General features: G+C 37.0%; 1 protein-coding gene across 1 annotated transcript in view; it reads right to left on the bottom strand.

Annotated features, from left to right (window-relative positions):
• Positions 1-20,597, bottom strand: part of ITGA2 (integrin subunit alpha 2) — a 57,633-nt gene that overhangs the window by 27,063 nt on the left and 9,973 nt on the right. The window contains exons 2-9 of the mRNA XM_015815180.1: positions 13,642-13,765; positions 10,323-10,423; positions 9,662-9,753; positions 5,801-5,915; positions 3,805-3,932; positions 2,181-2,329; positions 1,493-1,643; positions 344-509 (exon numbers count right to left, since the gene is read on the bottom strand). Coding sequence (XP_015670666.1) covers positions 344-509; positions 1,493-1,643; positions 2,181-2,329; positions 3,805-3,932; positions 5,801-5,915; positions 9,662-9,753; positions 10,323-10,423; positions 13,642-13,765 — 1,026 coding nt within the window. The remainder of the gene's footprint in view (positions 1-343; positions 510-1,492; positions 1,644-2,180; positions 2,330-3,804; positions 3,933-5,800; positions 5,916-9,661; positions 9,754-10,322; positions 10,424-13,641; positions 13,766-20,597) is intronic.

Raw genomic sequence — 20,597 nt, 5'->3', positions numbered from 1 at the left:
GGGGGCCTTGTAAGCTATTTGATTTTTCTTTGGGTGGGGAGGCATTATCAAGCCTTGTTATTTCAGGTAAACATGATAATATGCCCTGCAACAGAAAATTTGTCATACTTTTTTGAAAAAATATGAGTTGGAAGATTCTTCTGATATTGATAAATATCTTTAGGAATGTTTTTTTAATAGTAAATCCTATTTTTGTTCTCTATTTACTGTAAATTGTCTATCCTTCCCCCTATACATAGGATTTGCCTTTAATAACTTAACAACTCATCACAGAAATTCCAGAAACTGATCATCACATATTTTGCATTTTTAAATGCAGTTTAAAAAACAGTATATTTGTTACCTTCCAAGCTGAAAATTCGTTCTCCAAGTGTTCCTGCTTGTTCTAAAAGTGCTTCCTCAGAGGACACATTAAAAAAATATTTTGATGTAGGGTGGCTAGCTATTGCTTTGATTTCTTGGATAAGTTTTTCAGTATCCATAAAATTTCTAATTAGATATCCTAATACCTAGAAAAATATAAGTATGAGAAAAACATATGTAATAAGAAACGGAAAGAAGCACTATACAAGGAATCTGAAATTTATTTCTCTTTTATTCCTTTACCCAATTACGTTAGCAGTGAGAGATCAATGAAACAAATCTTTGAGCGTTTTTTTAAAATAAATTTAATTTTCTCCCTTCACCAAAACCACAGTAATGAGAACTAAAGATGTGTAAAGATAACTTTTTAAATTCAACCAAATGCCTCTTTTCTCAGGATTATGCTACACTTATGGAGAGCAATCCTGAGAAACAATGTAGCAATTTAAAAAGTTGCAGATGGTGTCCTGTAAGAAGCTTTTTGCTTTCTGAAGTCCCTTTTTTTGCATTTGATTTCAAAATGCTGCGTGACAATTTTTTATTGCCATCTAAAGCAATGTTTCTCAACCTCAGGAACTTTAAGTGTGTGAACCTCAACTTTCAGAATCCCACACATCTTAAAATTCTTGAAGTTGAGAAACATTGATCTACTACGGTATCAGAGCAACATAGTTTTTACTCAATTTTCCCACAAGGCATACGTCAATAAACCTATTCAAGGAGTTTTATGCAGAGAAGTGACGCAACCGAACTCTCAAATGAAAGATTAAGACACAGGCCTGATCCTGGGTGGGATGGCTACATTCACCAAAAGAAGAACAGGATATGGCTCTGGCTGTTGTTTTATCAAGAGGTGAGTAGATCTTTAGACAAGGTCTTAGAAGACAGAAGATAATTAAAGACAATTATATTTGTCTGAACCTTGATTCTTAGAAAGGTTTATTGATATATGTCTTGGGGGAAGATTGCTTTCTAATTTGATTTAGTACTATTGAGGTTTCATATGTATCAAAATTCACCCCGAGTCTTTTGATTTGAGTGTGCTATAAATATTTTAAAACATTTTTTAAAAAATTATTTACATAAGGCCAACAGAAACTAGAGCAACAAGAATGAAAATTTTACTTACGGCTATCCCAAACCTTGTAATATTATCTGCATTGCATTTAGCTATTACTTCTGGCAACTTTGAGCCATCATGCGATTCACCATCTGTGACAACCACCATGACTTTTGAGGCTGTTGGTCTCCCACCTGCTTCTTTTGTGAAAGCATGTTGTCTGTAATAAACCACAGATGCAATTCACATGACATGAATCTTGCTTTTTATACATGATTTCGTTACCAGTTTTCCATAGCAACAAAATAAAGTTGTGTGGACAGTAACCTTTTGGTACAAAAATAATTATTCCAACTTCATTTTAATCTGGGATCTGCAACCGCATGGGGCCACGGGACTTCATTTTCATCTTCCCAAGTCCCTAGGATCAGGCTGTTGAAATTCAACAGCAAACCATCCATTGATTGTCTTCTTCATGATTATCAGAAGACAATCAAAGTCAGAAGATCTGTATGCTATTGGATTCGCTTAATACACCTAAAAAAATACATAGATCCCAATCCATCCAAGCAAATAAAAACACTAAAAGTCCTATCCATATCTAATAGGTTATCGGAATCACGCATCATTGTTGATTTAAAAAAAGGCTTTTTCATGTCAAATTCAAGTCACCGTATTTTATAGCACTCAGCACTCAGATTCCTTTAGTATTAAAAAAAACCCATTTACCAAAATTGGACATTGCTTTAAGCTTTACCTGGCATATTCAATAGCTTTGAATGTATTAGTTTCCGCACCTCCATTTTGAATGGTTTTTGACATTGCTTGTTCAACAGCTTTTTTGTCAGTGTAGGTATTCAGGTTGAAAACAACTCCTGGGTGAACGCCATACTGAATTAAGCCTACCTAAAATAATTGTTAAAATAAATAAAAAGTAAAGCAACATAAACAAGCTTCATTAATCTGTTTCCCTTCATTCTACAAACTGTAGGCTTATTTTTCAATTTGTGCATAGACCAAAACTTTCTTAGTATGGTTGTATCCTATGGCTGCAAAACTTTAACATTTATTTTTTTTCCATACACTGCAGACCAACTCCTGCTTCCAAGAACAGTTCCTGAGGACTGTGGAATTCAGTAATAACCCAGGTAAACTGAACTTGTAGAATAAAAACTATTTTGGTAGAAAGAGCTTTAGAAGATTTTCCGTATCAATCAATTTTCTGCTCTGATCTGGCAACATCTGGAATATGATATCAAAGGACATTGTAGGTGGGTTGCACCATCCAAAGTTCAGTGTTACATTTCATGCAGCAAAAGTGTTTTCTATTAGTACAAAGGCTGCCAATATACACAAAACATTGTCCAAGAAGGGAATACTTGCTTTGATAACCAAGAAGGAACATTGTTTTATACAAAACTGGATTAAAATTCTTTTTGAATATTGATTCCAAGAAAACACGATAACATTATGGACACCAAGTTGAAGCCTTAGACATTTCTTGCAAATGCTTTTTATCACCATACATCATGGTGTCTACCATTTAATTATACTACCCTGAATTAGGTATAATTGGTTGGATTCACACAATATCATAAGTCAAAACCAGATCAACCACAGTATAGTTTAGTGGGTGCTATGAACCGGAGGGTACTCTATTAATAAAAAAATGAATTCAAAGTCTCTATAAAAATTGGATTTCTTCATAGCAATGATAATATTGGCCCATTTCTTCTCTACAGAGTCATTTCATCAGGCAAGGTCAATGATTTGCAGGCCAATTCGATACCAGTAACAATGAAATGATGCATCACAACAGTAGTAAAAATGGGTTAATTCACTTGTTCCTTATTTTCTAAAATACCATCAAAAACAACAAACACCCATTTGCCTCAGCTATGGAACAAAAATACATAAAAATAAGGAAAGGAAAAACTAGTACTAATATTATGGAGGCCCCCTCAATTTATCTTAGGAGAAATTAAAGACCTAGTAGTAATCTGATGATAGCAATAGCACTTAGACTTATATAGTGTTCCATAGCCCTTTATAGCACTCTCTGAGCAGTTTGCAAATGTCAGCGTATCACCCCCAACAATTGGGGTCCTCATTTTACCGACATAGAAGGATAGAAAGCTGAGTCAACATTGAACCCTGTCAGGATCGAACTCCTGGCTGTGGGCAGAGTTTGTCTGCAATACTGCGTTCTAACCACTGCGCCACCAGAGCTCTTCAGCTTTAATTCTTATATTTTATCATTTTGTTGTTTCTGCTTCTCATGCTAAAATTGCAGAAAAAAATGTCTTCATGGCTAAGAAAAATAAATATTTGTCAAGGAACCAAAATCTGCATTTGCATTTATATTGTTTTAATTTGCTTACCTGTGTTTTTGTTGGGCCTATATCTAAACCTTGAACAAATTTTTTCAAAAAATTTTTCACAGCTCCCCACGGATAAATACTATATGACGCATCACATATGATCACCACATCAATGGCTGAAGAACAGTCTGATAAGAAGAGGATAGAAATCATATTTCTATAAGAATTCTCTCCTTTGAAACCTGTGTCACTTGGTGTTAAACATTCACAGAGTTAAAGATTTTTGCGACTTGCAATTAAATTCCATTCCTCCTAACAACGAAGTAGTGTCAGTAGCACAAGAAGACTATCCTTAATATATTGAAAGGAAAGCTGCCTTATTCAAGTGAGGAGAAATCACCATCTCCATTTTTAAGAGGAAAAAAAGATACAGGTAGTCCTTGTTTAGTGGCCACAAATTGGAGCAGCAACTCAGTCATTGAGTGAAGCAGGTGCTGAGTGAAACTGCAACTATGCTAATGGTTTTCCTTCAGTTTTCCTTTGCTTTACAGACCTGCAAAGGTACAAAATGCGAGGATTTGTCAGAATCACTATTCTAACTGCAAATGGTCACTAAATAAGACAGTCACTAAATGAGGACTACCTGTATTCTTTTCAGGATTACAGGACATTGTGAAGTGAAAAGTACAGAGATTTAACTCTCTCCGTGCTAAATGCAATGAGGCAGCCACAGCTTCTACGTCAATCCTATTGCTGCCATCATTGCCCTCCAGAAGCTACTGATCTTCTAACGGGCTGGAGAGAGAAGATAATGAAAAAGATTAGGAAGAAAAAGGGCAGGAGGAGGCATATATATCTAGACCAGGGGTAGTCAACCTTGGCTCTTTTATGGCTCGTGGACTTCAACTCCCAGAATTCCTGAGCCAGCACAGCTGGCTCAGGAATTCTGAGAGTTGAAGTCCACGAGTCATAAAAGAGCCAAGGTTGACTACTGCTGATCTAGACAAAGCAGAAAGTGAGATAATTACATTTGTATGGATGTTTGCTACAATCATTCAATATGTAAATATTAAATACTAAAACATAATATGGAGCCTTGCTTTCTTCTATATTATTTTGTTAGTTACCACTTAAAGTGGTCCAGTATACTTGCTCATCTAAACTGAAAATATAAAAGCTTTTTAAAATTCCCCAAATAATATGGGCAAGGGGCCAAATATACTATTAAACATTTCTATAATCACAGCATTTAGCCTACAATCACAATGATTGGTAAACATATAAAAAAAATATAGCAAAAATAATTATTGCTAAATAGCTCTCTCATGCAAATCTAGAAAAGTAACATTTCTAGTTCAAAAGGCACATGAAAATTCATTATACTTAAAGGCTGCACCGCTTACCCTGTATCAGTGATGGCAAACCTTTTAGAGACCGAGTGCCCAAAAACTGGCCCCGCCCCTGCTCTACCCCCCCCTGCCCACCTCCGCTCTGTCCCCCATCCCCCACCCCGCCTGCCCACAGGACCACTCACCGCCTCCAGGGCCCGCCGCAGATCACCCAGGCAGCCCAGCAGCACTATGGTGGCCTCACCCTCTGCCCGCGCCCTGCAGCATCAACTGCATGATGGGGTGTGAGGGCAGAGTCTTGTCTACGCTGCCTGGCTGCCATGTTTTTGGCTGCGCTGCTCCGTGTGGGCCACACTCGAGGGCGAGTCTCCTTCAGGGGGGCTGCTGGAGAGGAGGGGGTCGCGGGAGGAGGCAAGGCTGAGGCAACAGCACGTGTGCCCACAGAGAGGGCTCCAAGTGCCGCCTCTGGCACCCGTGCCATAAGTTCACCACCACTGCCCTATATTAAGTTTCCAAATATGGGCTGCAGAAATCTTGGTGATCATTAGGTGGCAACAATGAGATTCAAAAAGTTCTGAATGCTTCTGCCACCTAGTAACCACCTGGAGTTTTGCAATCCAAATCTGGCAATCCTATATTTCATGCATTTATTGTGTCCCATTTTTCATACAACTCTTATTAAAGTGTATTGGCACTTATTGCCTTACTTTGCACTGCAGGTGAAAAACTTCTCAGGATCTGAAAACTGGGATCAAATTCAGAACAGATTCCTGTTGCATAGTACTGGCTTCCACACTGTTGAGCCCACAAAGGACCACAAGCCTTAAAAACAGAAAGTGAAATAATATTCTAAAACAAAACCAAAAATACAGCATCAGACAGTAAAGCAAACATAGCTTTGATCACTTTTCCCCCACAGATGACAGATTTATGGCATATTTTTCACAAATGTGCCAGAGCTTTTTAAACACACGCTTTGTTGAACAATCCAAAGGGACTAGCATAATGTTCAGCCTTAACAGGTGAGGGTCACACTAAGCCAAAACCAAGCAAACTACACAGGTCTTTTGCCTGATGGTGCAATGGACTGTATTTCTCTTATAAGTTTGTACTGCTCACACAATGTCCTAAAAACACCAGCTGTTTGCCTAGCACACTCAGCGCTCTGGCACTAGCACATTTTCTTTGATAAGTATTCCCATTGTATGTTAGTTTATTCTCTTGTAATCCCTTCTTCTCCAATTTCTCCACTCTGCAAGGGGAATGGAAAATGTATCACACACTAGAGAGATTGCCTAAAGAGAGTTTTTCCCCTCTTTTTTCGTTCCCTTGCATTCTCCTCTGCCTGACACTTTATTTTCTCCCACTCCCCCACCTCACAGAGCAGAGAGATTGAAGTGGAAAGGATTACAAGAAAGTGATCAGGCATACAAAGGGGAATATAGTAGTTCTTCACCTACTGTGCTTGGGGCTTTGAACTATTTGTGCAGAATCTTAAGTTTAAACATGCAATGTTCATAGTTTTTTGTCTCCAAAAACAAAAAAAGGAAGACAATGACAAATTCCAAGAAAAAAAAGCAGAACTCCAGGCAGTTTACATTATTATTAAAATTATTTATTTATTAATGACAGCACACAACATTTATCACCTATGTGTACAGGTGAGCTACTTTTGCTTAATAAACAGTTGGATCAGGCAGATCTTGGTGATTGGCTCAGAGGAGAATTGGGGAACCCTGAGCATTTCTAGTAGGCCTACAAATTGAATTACACCATAGACCAGGAATGTCAAACTGCCGGCCCATGGGCCGGATGCATCACGCCAAAACCGCGCCCACCCCATTGCCGGCAATGGGGGACAAGTCACAATACGTCATGTGACATCGCGAGTTTGACATGCTTGTCATAGACCAAGGATAGCTAAACTCCAGTAAAGTTGCTGAATTTCTGAAAATATCTATATTGCAGTATGCATAACTTTTCAATACATCTGCTTTTAGTAGTTCCCATAAATGCTGCACTATGTTGGAATAATCTCTGTAGTATAGGAAACATTATCCACAATGCAAGGAAGTCATAAGGGACTTAATTTTGTGTGTCTGCAATATATAAAACTAAACCTACTGAACTGCACTTTTCAAGACTATGTAAATAATGTACTCTAAAAGGTTTCTCCAAACGTAATTTCAAATCTCATTATCAGTAAGCACAAAAAATGTTGCTGGAACTGCAAAAGTGAACTCTACTTTTAAGTTTACTTCCTCACACTTCTTGCATTAGAATTAAATACATATGCAAAATTGAATTAGATTAAAATAAGATTTTAAAGAAATAATTCCAAGTACAGTACAGTTCTTCACATTATGGCCACATGTGGACATGGAGTTGGATCTTCAGAAAGTACGTTTGAGGACAGGGGCCATCATAATTTTGAATGGTTGCTAAGCAACTGATCGTAAATTGACAACTATCTGTAAATTACATTTAACAATGTATAATACATAAATTACTTATTTGTTATGACAGAGTATAGTGTAGTGGTTAAGATCTTGGATGTTGATCAAGAATTTGCATGTTCAAATCCCCATCCACTCATTAAATTCATTAGGTAACAAGAAATTAAACGTTTATATGAAAAAACTGAAAACCTGTATCAGATTTTAGATTACTGAGTCCCAATCCATTATGGTATTTTTAAGTGTTTGTGGTATTTGTGATAGGAAAACAAGAATTATAATAGGACAAGTAAAAGGCATTTGTTACATTGTCCTCCTTGTTTAGAGCTTATCTAATGGAGTTCTCTTTAAATATAGCAGAAAGACAGAAGCTTCCTAATGTGAAAAATTTCTGGTCTAAAAGTCACCTTGTTCTGTTTCAGATTTCTTAGAACTAATTCTGAATGTTGTAATAGTTAATAATAAATCTAATTTTATCATATAGGAATTTCAAAAAAAAAACCAAAATAAGCCCTCTCCCGAAAATAAGCCCTAGCTTGATTTTTATGCATGCACCTAATGTAAGCCCTACCCCCAAAATAAGCCCTAGTTTTGGAGCGAGGTGCATGTGTAAAAATCAAGCTAGGGTGGGGGTAGAGCTGCCCGATGCGCCCGCACCAGCTTACCTTAGGACCGCTGCAGCCAGGCCTTCCACGCCCCGACACCTGTCACGCCACTGCCCAAGTTCTTCTGCTGCCGCCACTCGTGGTGCGAGGCTCGTTGCGCTGATCGCACAATCGGCCTTGTGACGTGAGTTGCTCAATGAGTCTTGTGGTGCAAGCAGCGGCAGGGACATAAGCAGCACAAATCTCGCAGTGCGAGCGGTGGCAACAGTACGATTGGTGGCAGTGGAGCAATACGCTACGTGGTGTGCAGTTGCAAGCAGCCGCAGAAGAACTCAAGCAGCAGTGCAACAGGTGTTGGCTGCGGTGGTCCTAAGGTAAGACATCTCCCGAAAATAAGACCTTCTGCCTCTTTTGGAGGCAAAAAAAATATAAGACTGGGTCTTATTTTCAGGGAAACACGGTACATATAAAAAACAAATGAAATATTATATTGTAGGTAGAAGGCAAAAGTACTAAGTAAGATTCATAAATCTCATCATGAAAGATTCCTGAATGTGATATGCAAGTTAAATGAAAAGCAAAACTGACATTTGGTTTGTTCATTGTTTTCCAATCCAATGATGGAGGGCTACTGCTTTAACATTCAACCCAGTCTCTATAATAGTACTGTGATTATAATTTTGTCAACAACCCAGGAAAGCATCACAACTGTAACATACCTTAGAACTTTATAAAGTTGCAACAAAAAAATAATATAGGACTTTGGTCCTTATATATCAAGATACCCCTCCTTTCCCCTTCCTTTCCTTTTAAATATACACAGATCACTTTTATTTTGCTATTTTGGTTTTATAATTGGCTTGAATATAATGACTTTAATTCCAACAAACCCTAGCATAGCTTCAGTAATTATTAGACTTAAGTTAGGATAACTTTACATTCTCATGGTGTTTTATAAATTCTAGTATTCTTTATGTCATTTTGTAGCTATTTATACCATTTAGATTATTCATTGTAAAATGTAATTGTAATTTTATAGAATTGTTTTGTGTTTTAATACCTGTATCTTGTAACAGATATCTGTACCTTGCAATTTTACCTTAATTTTATCTTTATCTTTTGTTCTATAAACATGACTTTTATTTTTATTTCTATTTTAGTGTAATTCTTAGTTATATGCTGGTGTATGATGAAAATAAAAATTGATTGTTTGAGTGAAATTTATGGTTGGATGAAGGATAATTGTAGGTAGTTTCTAGGCTTTGTGGGTGAAATCTGGGATTGTAGGTGAAGTTGGCAATTCCCTACTATTTATGATATGCATAAAACAACTTTAAATATAAAATCAAACAAATTGATATTTGCAGTTATTTATTCTATTTATAAAATAAATTTACTTCTAGAAATGTTATCTACACAATACCTGTACAGAGAAAAGTAAAAATTACTATAATTTATCACTGACAGAGAGAACTTATATTTGTAGTGCCCACATCTTTATACTTACCAAAAAGCCTCCAGTTCTTTGATTTCTTACTAGAGTTAACCCTAGATTCATGTCCTTCTTTATCTCATTAACATTTGGTATGCTTGTAACAGCTAAAAAGAATAAATGAAAGTAAATCTGAGCAATACATTAAAAAGTATAACATGAAACTTGGACTATGAGTTGAACTGTGGAGCAAAAGTAGTACAGTGTTTCTCAACCCTGGCAACTTTAAGATGTCTGGACTTTAACTCCCAGAATTCCCAGGTCAGCTATGACATCTTAACTATATTTTGTATTCCATAACTTACTGTTATCTGGCCAAAAGGGAAGAGAGAATTAATTTATTATTTTCCAGTCTCTGGACACAGTCTCCTTTGCTAAAGGAGAAGCCGTACAAGAGTCCTCCATCACTTGCATGGATTGTGGGGAGGAAGGAAATGCAGGCTTTCCAAGACCAATGCACAATGATTTCATTCCCAAATTTACCAGAAGTTGTCTAGCAATCTATTGCTGACTGTGGTTTGGTGCAGCACCAGTGAGAATATGACCAACAGCTGGGCTTCTCAGACTCTGGTCACCCACTGGACAGTAAGATGTGGATGCTGAAAACAAATAGTTGTTATTTTATGAAGTAGCCACCAGAGAATGCCAATCACAATAAACTGATAACACAACTTACTCTGTAGGTCCATCTTTGAACATTTGGATCCCTGTTGATGAACAGCACATTTATAGATATCTCCCATTCTATTTTCACTCCAGGGTGAAGAAACAAGCAACCTGAAAAATTGATAAACTCTTATTAAATGTGCTGACATAATTGATTAAAGATTCAGTTTAAACGAAAAACTGAAAATAACTCTTTTGTTAATGTGATACTAGCCTTTAAAATCACATTTTTGGCTCTGTCAGAAGCCTTTCCCTACATGCTGCTCTCCAGTTTCATCTCTATCATTTGTTACCAATACCAATTGTTATCAGTACTTTGAGTACTGATGACAATTATATTTGAAGAGTCTGAAAGGCAGCATGTCGGGCAGGGATACCTGTAACTGACATTCAAATAACTCGTCACTAGTGTGATCAAAGCTCCACCTATTTTTTATTTGTCTCACACATACAGATATCCGCCCTGTAGACACCCCTGCTAGAAGAACATTTCTATAAAGTCTGCTTTGGAGTAAATTGCAATTAGCATATAATGTGCTAGAAGTAAATTATCAAATTCTATCAAACTTCTCCTTTAAAAAAATCATTTATCATTAATGCATTTTTAAGAGCAAATTCATTTCCAATATTATAGAGGGAGTGTTGGGGGAGGTTGTCACATGCATTTGCCAAAGAGATATTTAATGATAGAGTGAACTACTCCCTATTTGTAACTTGTTCCTAGAAAGCATAATTTCTCCATCATGGTGTCTCTCTTGTGGAACAGCCTCTCCCCAACATAAGGACAACCTTGACTACTGATTTTCCAGACGGCAATTCTTTTTAATAGATTTCTATAGATTGGTTGATGTTTTTATATTTGCTCACCGGCCCAAATTTCTGGGGAGAAGTTAGAAACCCAATAACTCTTCCCCCATCCTCTTTTCCACTCTTTTTAAAAAAATATTTTTTGGCATTTTAATTCTTGTTAAATGTGTGTTGCTTATCTTTCCCCCCTCTTTTATTCATGTGAGATATAGAAATACATACAACACATACACACACAGGTCCCTGGAAGGGATCTTGGGGTCTTTTAGTCCAACCCTCTGTCCAAAGTAGGAGTCTTTTTATCATCCCAGACAAATAGTTGTCCAATCTTTTCTTGAAAACGTCCAGCAATGGAGCACCCACAACTCCGGGAGGCAAGCTATTCCATTGATTAATCATTCTCACTGTCAAACTTCCACCCATTGCTTCTTTTTCTGCCATCAGGTATTATGGAGAATAAATTGACCCCCTTTTCTCTGTGACAGCCTTTCAAGCACTGGAAGATGGGTATCACGTCTCCCCTGAGCTTTCTGTTCATTAGGCTAAACATACTTAGTCTTCTTAGCCATTCATCGTATGATTTAGCCTTCAGACATTCTTACTTTATACATCAACTTGTTTTTTTTATGAATTGATTCTCTCCTTTACACAATACTGTGACTAAGCTATTGTAAAACAGACTGTGGGAGGAAACAGATCTAAGTACAAAATGAGTTACGTAAGTCAGACTATGACCTACTCTTCAAGAGTAAGTAAATGCTTAGTAGTGCATATCAAGTCCCACATAACCAAAGATATATGCATTTCAGAAAAGTATATTTCAAGCTTTGTTGACACAAATACAGAACCTGGGAAATGGAAATGGAAATGTCTTAAGCTCATTGCTAATGAATTAATTCCTACTTAAGTACTTTGAAGCTCTTTTCCCAGATTTGTCCCTACCTGGGTTGAGATCCCAAGTTATTTATGCACAGCTATCTTTTCTCTTCCCAGCCTGCCCACATTCCTCACAATGGAACAAATTGTTTTGAAGCCAGTCAATGTTTTAGTGTTCTCTCAATATGTCAATATGTCCAACCACATGAACATACTTCTTTTATATTTAGTCAGTCACATTTTAATCCAACCCTTCAATTTTTCTTATTTCCACCTCATTCAGTTTATTTTTTGTTTCTTGTCATACTTAACTCTTATTTCCACATATAATATTGGACAGAAACACGGTCTTTTGCATTGCCCCATTTAATTTTTCGAACACTCTTTTACTTCTTGCTAAAGATTGAAGCCTGTCCGCAACCTTCCTACCGGTTTCTCCGTTCATTTTCCTATCTTTAGTGAAGAACTTACTAAGGTAACCAAATTTATCTGCTTGTTGTAGTTTTTTAACCATGTGTTCCTAATCCTTTTATAGATGAAAGCATCAAGGGTACATCATATATCCTTATCTTATTCGTTGCTTACTGTTAAATTATTCACTAAATATTCTGTTTATTCTCATGCATACTTTTATTTGCTTCATATACTGTTCTGCAACCCTTTTTCAACTCTATATTTGCACAAAAAATCCATAATTTAGACCTATCAGCCATCATGCTTCCTGTAAATCAATAAAGGTACACTAATCTTTATTTCTTACATTCACATATGACCTGTTGAAAAGGACAAATCTGATTGGCACATGTGCCTGGCATAAAGCCACATTGCCCTTCCCAAACTTGACTTAATGTCACCTTTTGTTAAATATCTTAGGCATACTTATCAAACTAAGCAACTCCATCAAGGAATCACATTCCATACTTTAACATTTATAGACTTACACACTATCTACAGCTGCAATGTTACCATTTTCTCACAGCAAATACAGGTAGTGCTCGCCTTACAACCATTCATTTAGTCACCATTCGAAGTTACAATGGCACTGAAAAAAGTGACTTATGATCATTTTTCACACTTAGAATCTCCATGGTCACATGATCAAAATTCATATGCTTGACAACTGGCTCATATTTATGACTGTTACAATGTCCCAGGGTCATATGATCATGTTTTGTGACCTTCTGACAAGCAAAGTCAATGGGAACCGAGATTCACTTAATAACCATGTTACTAACTTAACAACCGCAGTGAAAATTTTAAAGAAAAAAGAATATATGTATCTTTAAATGGATGTTGTAAAAACAAAAATGTCTTGTAAAGGCATAAAAATAGGAAGATGTATATTGAGGAGTAGCCTTGTACACTAAAGGAATGGCTTTTTTCCTTATTTTTAATCTTCTGTCTTAATTTCTTTGGATTACTTAATTCTTTTTCGAAATTTTCATAAGGTTGCTTACCCCAAAAAGGAATAGTAAGATATAAATGTATATATACTAATTTTATCTACAGCTTTTTGAAAAACAAGGAGAAAAATAAATAAGAAAGCAAATTATCATTTCCTTAAGAAATAAAAAATCCTACACAGTACAACAAATTTGATCCTTTCATCCTCTTCTTTATTGTATAGAAAGTACAGTAATGCTTACCATTTGCCTTTTTGGTTTGTAATCTGTTGAACTAAATATCCAAATTGTTCATTTCGGGAACCAGAAAACACTTTAGCTCCTTCAAGGCCAATATTATATGCTTCACAGCAATTTTCAAATATGTCTGTTAAGAAGAACAGAAATATTATCATAAAAAATCAAGACAGTGGTGCATTTCTTATCTTAATATCAGTTATACTCATTCATGATAATTTTATCATAATATCTAGGTCAGGACTTTTCAACCTTTTCACCCATTGTACCACTTTTAGGATATGGCAACATCCGAGTACCACCAGTCGCCTAGCAAGGTGTCAAAAACGTGATGACCCCCCCCCAAAAAAGGAAAAAAGTGATAAAGTACAGGTAGTCCTCGACTTACAACAGTTTGTTTAGTGACTGTTCGAAGTTACAATGGCATTGAAAAAAGTGCCCCCCAAGCCACAGCCGAGCAAAATACCTGCCTGCCCACCCGCCTGTCTGAGGTTTTCATTGTTGTGAGCATTTCTGTTCAGGATTGGCAGCAGGGGGGGTGTTTGGTTTTTATTCCCCCCGTCTGCTGGGTGGTTGCAGCAGGTTTTGGTCACTTCACATAACCCTGGGACACTGTGACCGTCATAAATATGAATCAGTTGCCAAGCATCTGAATGTAAATCACAAGACCCTGGAGATGCTGCAACATTCCAGCTGATCAGCGCTTCTTCTGGGCTCAGCAGAAGTGCCAGGATCAGTGCTGCTTTCCAGTTGATTGGTGCTTCTTCAGGGCTCAGCAGAAGCACCAGGATCAGCGCCGAGCTCCAGCTGGAGCCTGGCGCTGATCCTGGCACTTCCGCTGAGCCCTGACAGCCCTGCAGCTCCAGCCATCTCTTGCTCAGGCTTGTGCAGTGCTGCCACCGGTTCAGCTCATTTCATTTCATTTTTCATTTTTTTCATTTTCATTTTTCATTTTATTAAATTTATACCCCGCCCTTCTCCCGTAGGACTCAGGGCGGCTTACAGCCAGTTAAAAACAGTTAATACAATACAATCGAGGTTTTAAAAATCATTAAAAATAAATAAATAAATAAATATATATATAATCGGCCGCTTCTCCCGCTACCACTTTTCTAGGATGGATGCGTACCACCTGCCAGGAGCCAATGTACCACAGGTGGTACCCGTACCATTGGTTGAAAAGCCCTGATCTACGTATATTCTATGTTTCCATGAATATATATTTCACTCGGCACAGGATTTGTGGACCAGGATTTGTTGAAAGAATTCCACATCTATATAAACCAAAGTTTGTTCATACATAGTTAATTTATGTAGCAGCTGATTACCTCCAAGCAAAACTAAAACCCAAAGAAGCCACTCTGTAACTTAGCATGTTCTGTGAACTAGCCAAGATCTCAGCTTCTACTGGATAGGTACCAACAGAATAAAACTCTGTCCTGCCCAAGGGAGCAGACACATTTACAAGTTCAGACCATTCAAATGCAAATTTGAAGAAGGGATCTCAGAATAACAAATGACTCAACGATAAAAAAACAGTAATGAAATAAAATCACCTTTGAACTGAACTGTGGCAACCCACATGGTCATAGCCGTGCAATTTTCTTGGAAATGATAGCCAACTGTTTGATACTGCCTTCTTCTTCTAGTATGTTNCCCAACAAAATATAATTGTTTATACTATTTGCTATCATTTTAGAGTTCATAGGAATAAAATAAAATATATCTAAAATCTTCTCTTGCTGATATCTAATGAATGAAGTGGTTTAGAATTCTGTACAAAGATAAACAGTGAAGAAAAAATTTACATCCTTCACTGTTGGGCTGAAAATATGTGGGAGTAAATTCAAGTAGACACAACAATTTATCCCTTTTCCCAGCAGCCTTCCTTGTGACAACCATAGCTATTTACCAATATTTTGTTAACTTTTCAGATCCAAGAACTCTATATAGGCAGAAACCTCTTTCTCATTTGCAACGTCATAAGGACAGCTGTTCAAAAACAGCCATTTAAGTTTTTTAAATCTGTGTTTCTGTAATTACCATGGAAGGCATGCACATTACCAACTAGTTTATATTTCAAAAACAAACAAATGTCCAACAATCAAGAATGACCTCATTAAAATCAGGAAACCTAATGCATGAGTGAGCATTTCTGAGCATGAAAGGCCACTATCTGTTGTAGAAAACAGAAACCTTTTCATCAGTCCCCAGACTGTTTATAGATAACAGTTACTGGAACTACACAATTGTGTGTCATATTCCCAGGCAAATCAAGGTTATGGCATCTGTATGGCAGTCTAAACAGAAAATGCAAGTTCTTTGTGACTGGGTAAGGATGGATATCGTCTGAGGTTGAAATGCTTGTTTGCTACTACAAATGAGAGTAGTCCAGAATGGTATTATTTTACTACACTGTGAAAGTTTTGTTTTGCCATTATTGTACAAGCAACATTTAAGAATCACAGCTTACCATTCACTTGTAAATTACAGATCAATTCTTGATAGTACATAGTTGAAATAATATTGAAGTTTCTTATAGTGTATGTATTAGTTTTCACCATAAAGTAATAGCATTAGAAGACTTTCTGCTGACACTAGAGGGTATTATTATTACTTTAACAGAGGACTAAAGTCTCTGTTTCAGCTGTAACTGTGCTGTCCTGTAGCAGTCGCTTCTTTACTGACAATGTCACTTCATTCTTCACTGGCATTTCAACAACTGAAGCTGTAAGAAGCAACATAAAGTCCAGATCACAAATGTGTTACAAAAGCCCTAAACTCCTTCACAGGAATTTCACCCACTCAGTGGTATACATATGTGGATAATACTTGGGTCAAGATTAAAATACGGGAAGTAGAAGTCTTCACCACGTAAAACTCTGTGGCCAGATACATTAAGTTCACACGGGAAGATGTTAAAGAAAACAGTCTGGCGTTCCTGTACTGTGCAGTGAATATTAAAGAAGATAGAAGCCTTAACACTGAAGTTTACAGCACCCCCCCCCCCACCCAGAGATCAGTGTTTACATTTTGATTCTCACCATCCATTGGTGCACAAAATGGATGTGATCAGAACTCTAAAACGCCAGGCTGAAAGTTTGCCTACCAGTAAAGAGGGGGAAGAAGAAGAAGAACTAAAACACATCAAGAACTTATGGCTATCCTAACTTCATCAAATTCGCCTCTCCAAGAAAAGACCCAGCAGAAGCTCCTCCATAACAGACAAAGAGAACAACAAACGAAGCAATGTTGTCATTCCAAATGTTGCAAAAATATCTGAAAAGCTCAGGAGGATTTTCAACCAACACATACACTTTACATACACACTTTAAACCCAAGAATACATTAAGGCAGAAGCTTGTCCATCCCAGAGACAAACATCCAGACATAAACTGAGCAATACGTATATGCGGTGCAATGCAGTGAGACATGTGCAGATCTGTGCATTGGAGAAACAAAACAACTACTTCACCAACACATGGCCCCACATAGGAGAACAAACCCATTAGAATAAGATTCAGCAGTCCATCTGCATCTGAAAGAAAAAGGTCATCTTTTGAAGACAAAATAGTCCATATTCTGGGCAGAGAGGACCACTAGCTTGAAAGGGAGGTCAAAGAGGCCATCTATATTAAAACTGAACAGCCTCACTCAACAGAGGAAGAGGGATACAACACCAGCTATCTCCTGTCTGCAATACAGTCCAGCAGTACCAAGAAGGTTCCACACCCATCTGCACTCTGATTCAGAAGAACCTGAGGATACAGATAAACCCCCAAGTGGTCTCAATGACTCTCACTTCAAAGAATATAAATCCTTCCGTTCCCTACTATTCAGCCAGAACTGAAAAAGGGGATGAGAAGTAAAACAGTTTCAAAGAAAAAGCCAAAAAAGTCCAGTTGCCTTTTGAACAGCACTGTTGGGATAGCATTTTGTGGGATAGATTGAGCAAAGTGATGGAGATAGGCCCCAAATTACCCAGTGTGCTGTGCGGTTAACAAACGTTTTGAACTCCAGTTCTAATCCAAGATTGCTGCTACTGTAGATGCATAAATTATGTCAGTTTCATCACTATGTTATGAAAATAAACACATGAACAAGAATCCCTTCTATACTTCTTGAAGTTATTTAAAATTAGAATCTGGTGACAGCATATCCATCAAATAAAGGGCAGGTGAAAATGATCTAAACTGCAATATGTAAAGTAATCCTTTCAAACCAATTGAAGTTTGAGGCCTGCCCTCTTTCTCACTAATTTTGGCATAATTTTCTATATGAAGTAATCCCCAAAATGTCTACTTTCTACAAGTCCCTTGTAAATTCTCAAATGTGCTTAATGGAAATGGCAATTAGAATACGTACATCATTTCTTTTGTCATTTATGGACAGGCTAAGATTCAAGGCTGGGTAAAACTTTGAACAGTGGTTCACTACCATATGATGAAGTTTTGACTGGAGTGGCCTTCAAAGCTATTTTGTGAATCAATATAGACCTTTTTCCTAAACAGTAATTCCATGTTCATTCTATATCAGTGATGGCGAATCTTTTAGAGACTGAGTGCCCAAACTGCAACCCAAAACCCACTTATGCATTGTCGAGTGCCGGGTGGGTGTGGCCTATTGGGTGGGCGTGGCTGCCGTGGTAACGGCAGACTGGGTGGGACTAAAAAGTTCAATCAATCAATTCCAACTTTGCAAGATCTTTTTTTTCCGCACGAAGTTAAAATTGACTGATTGAACCTTTTTTTTTTTTTCACACGGTGGCGGAGGCCTAAAACAAAAAGGATTTATAAAATCCAGCTGAAGGCTTAGGACTGGGGCGACAGTGCGTGTGCCCACAGAGAGGGCTCTGAGTGCCGCCTCTGGCACCTGTGCATAGGTTTGCCACCACTGTTCTATATAATTTCTGGGACCTCCTTTGCCACTACTGAGAGAGCTGGAGTAGGCCCTAGGAGTGACCTAATAGGTCTTGTCAAGGTCCTTTATTGTCAGTTGCTGCATCTTGATGCTGCAAAAGAATTGTCTCCAAAGTCTGTCTGCTGTGCATGGGCCCAAAAGCAGTGCTTTTTTTCTAAAAAAAAAAAAAAAAAAAAAGGTGCCGGAACTCACACACACCATACAACCTGCCTTCCCTACCCTACAAGGTTCCATCCAAAAAAGGTGCCGGAACTCTGTTCTGGGCATTCTATGAGAAAAAAAGCCCTGCCCAAAAGAATATTCCACTTTATACTTTTAAATTAAACTGCAGTATGCAGGAAAATCTATTCAAATATGCAATGAATTACATATGTCTGTCTTTAATCTGTGAATTTATAAGGGTTTCTCCTTGTTAACCGTGCATTTACATAGCACTGTTAGGAGAAATTTGTGAATTTCAAGGTAATTCAGAAATAAAAAATAAAATAGTAAAATAAAGGTAATAATTACAATTTTTTAATGAATTATGTTTCTTGTGAATCACTGTGGCAAGAGTTATACTTCTCATAAATTACAGCTGTATCTGATTATATAGTCAAATACACCCATTCAGCCATAAGCAAGAAGTGTAAGCAGGTTAGGGTTAGGGTTGGAAAGGAATGGAATAAATGAGTGAACAAACGAATGAAAGAATAGCTGTATGCCAGCCTATAATCTTGAAAAAAAAAATATTTCACAGGGCAACATTTTCAGGCATATCCCAGTTGTATTTTATGATTCGCCTCGCCTGTAACTTAAACAAATAAAACAGTTCATCTTTTCGAAGTTTAGAAGCATGACAATATATAAATGAAGTTTTTGAAATTGGTTGCCCAAATTGCTTTATATGAATTCTTTCCATTAACTCACGTTTTTAAGGAAAACGTGTAGAAACTAGTAGAAATCTGTGTGAAAAAATTCCATAGACTTATTTAACAAGGGATTCTCCAGGGAACTAAAAAGTTCCCAACACTCTTCTTCAAAGCCTAGCAAGACTTCTTAGGAAAACAATCACTCAAAAAATCAAGACCATTACATGTCTGATCACAATTTGTATATATTTGTGAATGTCATTTTGGGTAGGTAATGAGATGACAGAGTTCTGTGTGGAAAAGAAAAACTATGATATATCCGCACTGCAGCTTTTCAAACTTTTTTCAGATGGTACAATGCCTACTGCAGCCCAGTGTGGAAATGATTTTTTTAGAAAACTCAATGGCTTATTTTGCAAACACTTAAACCTGACAATTGTAATACTGTAGTGTAAGTGTCAAATTTTCTAATATAAATAAGCACAAAAGCCCAAAATCTCTGTCAGTTTCTTTAGATTCTGTAATTAAGAACTTCAGCTTGAATATGGAAAATGAACATTTTTGGCAGGATGCTTTATTCTTTGGAGAGATCAAGTCTCCAGAGAGAAAATTATGTGACAATAATGTTCCCATTGAGAATATAAACCTACCCCAATAAAAAAAAACTATTATCTTAAAGTATACAACGTATACTTTGAAGTTATTTCTCTGTTTTATGCTGTATGTTTCTATTCTCATACTCATTTGGATAAACAGCAGAATAAAACTAAGTCAATATTAATAAAATAATAGGAACGAATAAGAAGTAACAGGAGAAGTAGGACATTTACATTTGAGACAAATTGCTATGAAACATCATTTATTGAAAGAAAATGTTTTCTTAATTTAAGTTTTTGGGATGGTATAAAAGTTGAGACTGAATGCTATAAAAATTAACTCTTTTTAGGATTTAAAAGCCCATGTGATTTATACTGTTTCCATAGCTGCTACATGAATACAACATGAAATCTCACACAAACAACTCTTTATTCAGATGGAAGTCATAGAGTCTTCAATTCGTGTCTTCTAAATTGAAGGTTATATTTTTGATCTCCTGTGATTAAGGTCCCTTTGAAGACCAAACAAATGCTGGGAATTGGACAGGAGTTAAAATTTAACTCAAACAATGCATTAGGCCTAAATACTCAAAGA

Source organism: Protobothrops mucrosquamatus, unplaced genomic scaffold (assembly GCF_001527695.2).
Source record: "Protobothrops mucrosquamatus isolate PMUCROS unplaced genomic scaffold, P.Mucros_1.0 scaffold323, whole genome shotgun sequence".
Taxonomy (NCBI): Eukaryota; Metazoa; Chordata; class Lepidosauria; order Squamata; family Viperidae; genus Protobothrops; species Protobothrops mucrosquamatus.
This window is presented reverse-complemented; position numbering and strand designations above follow the sequence as displayed.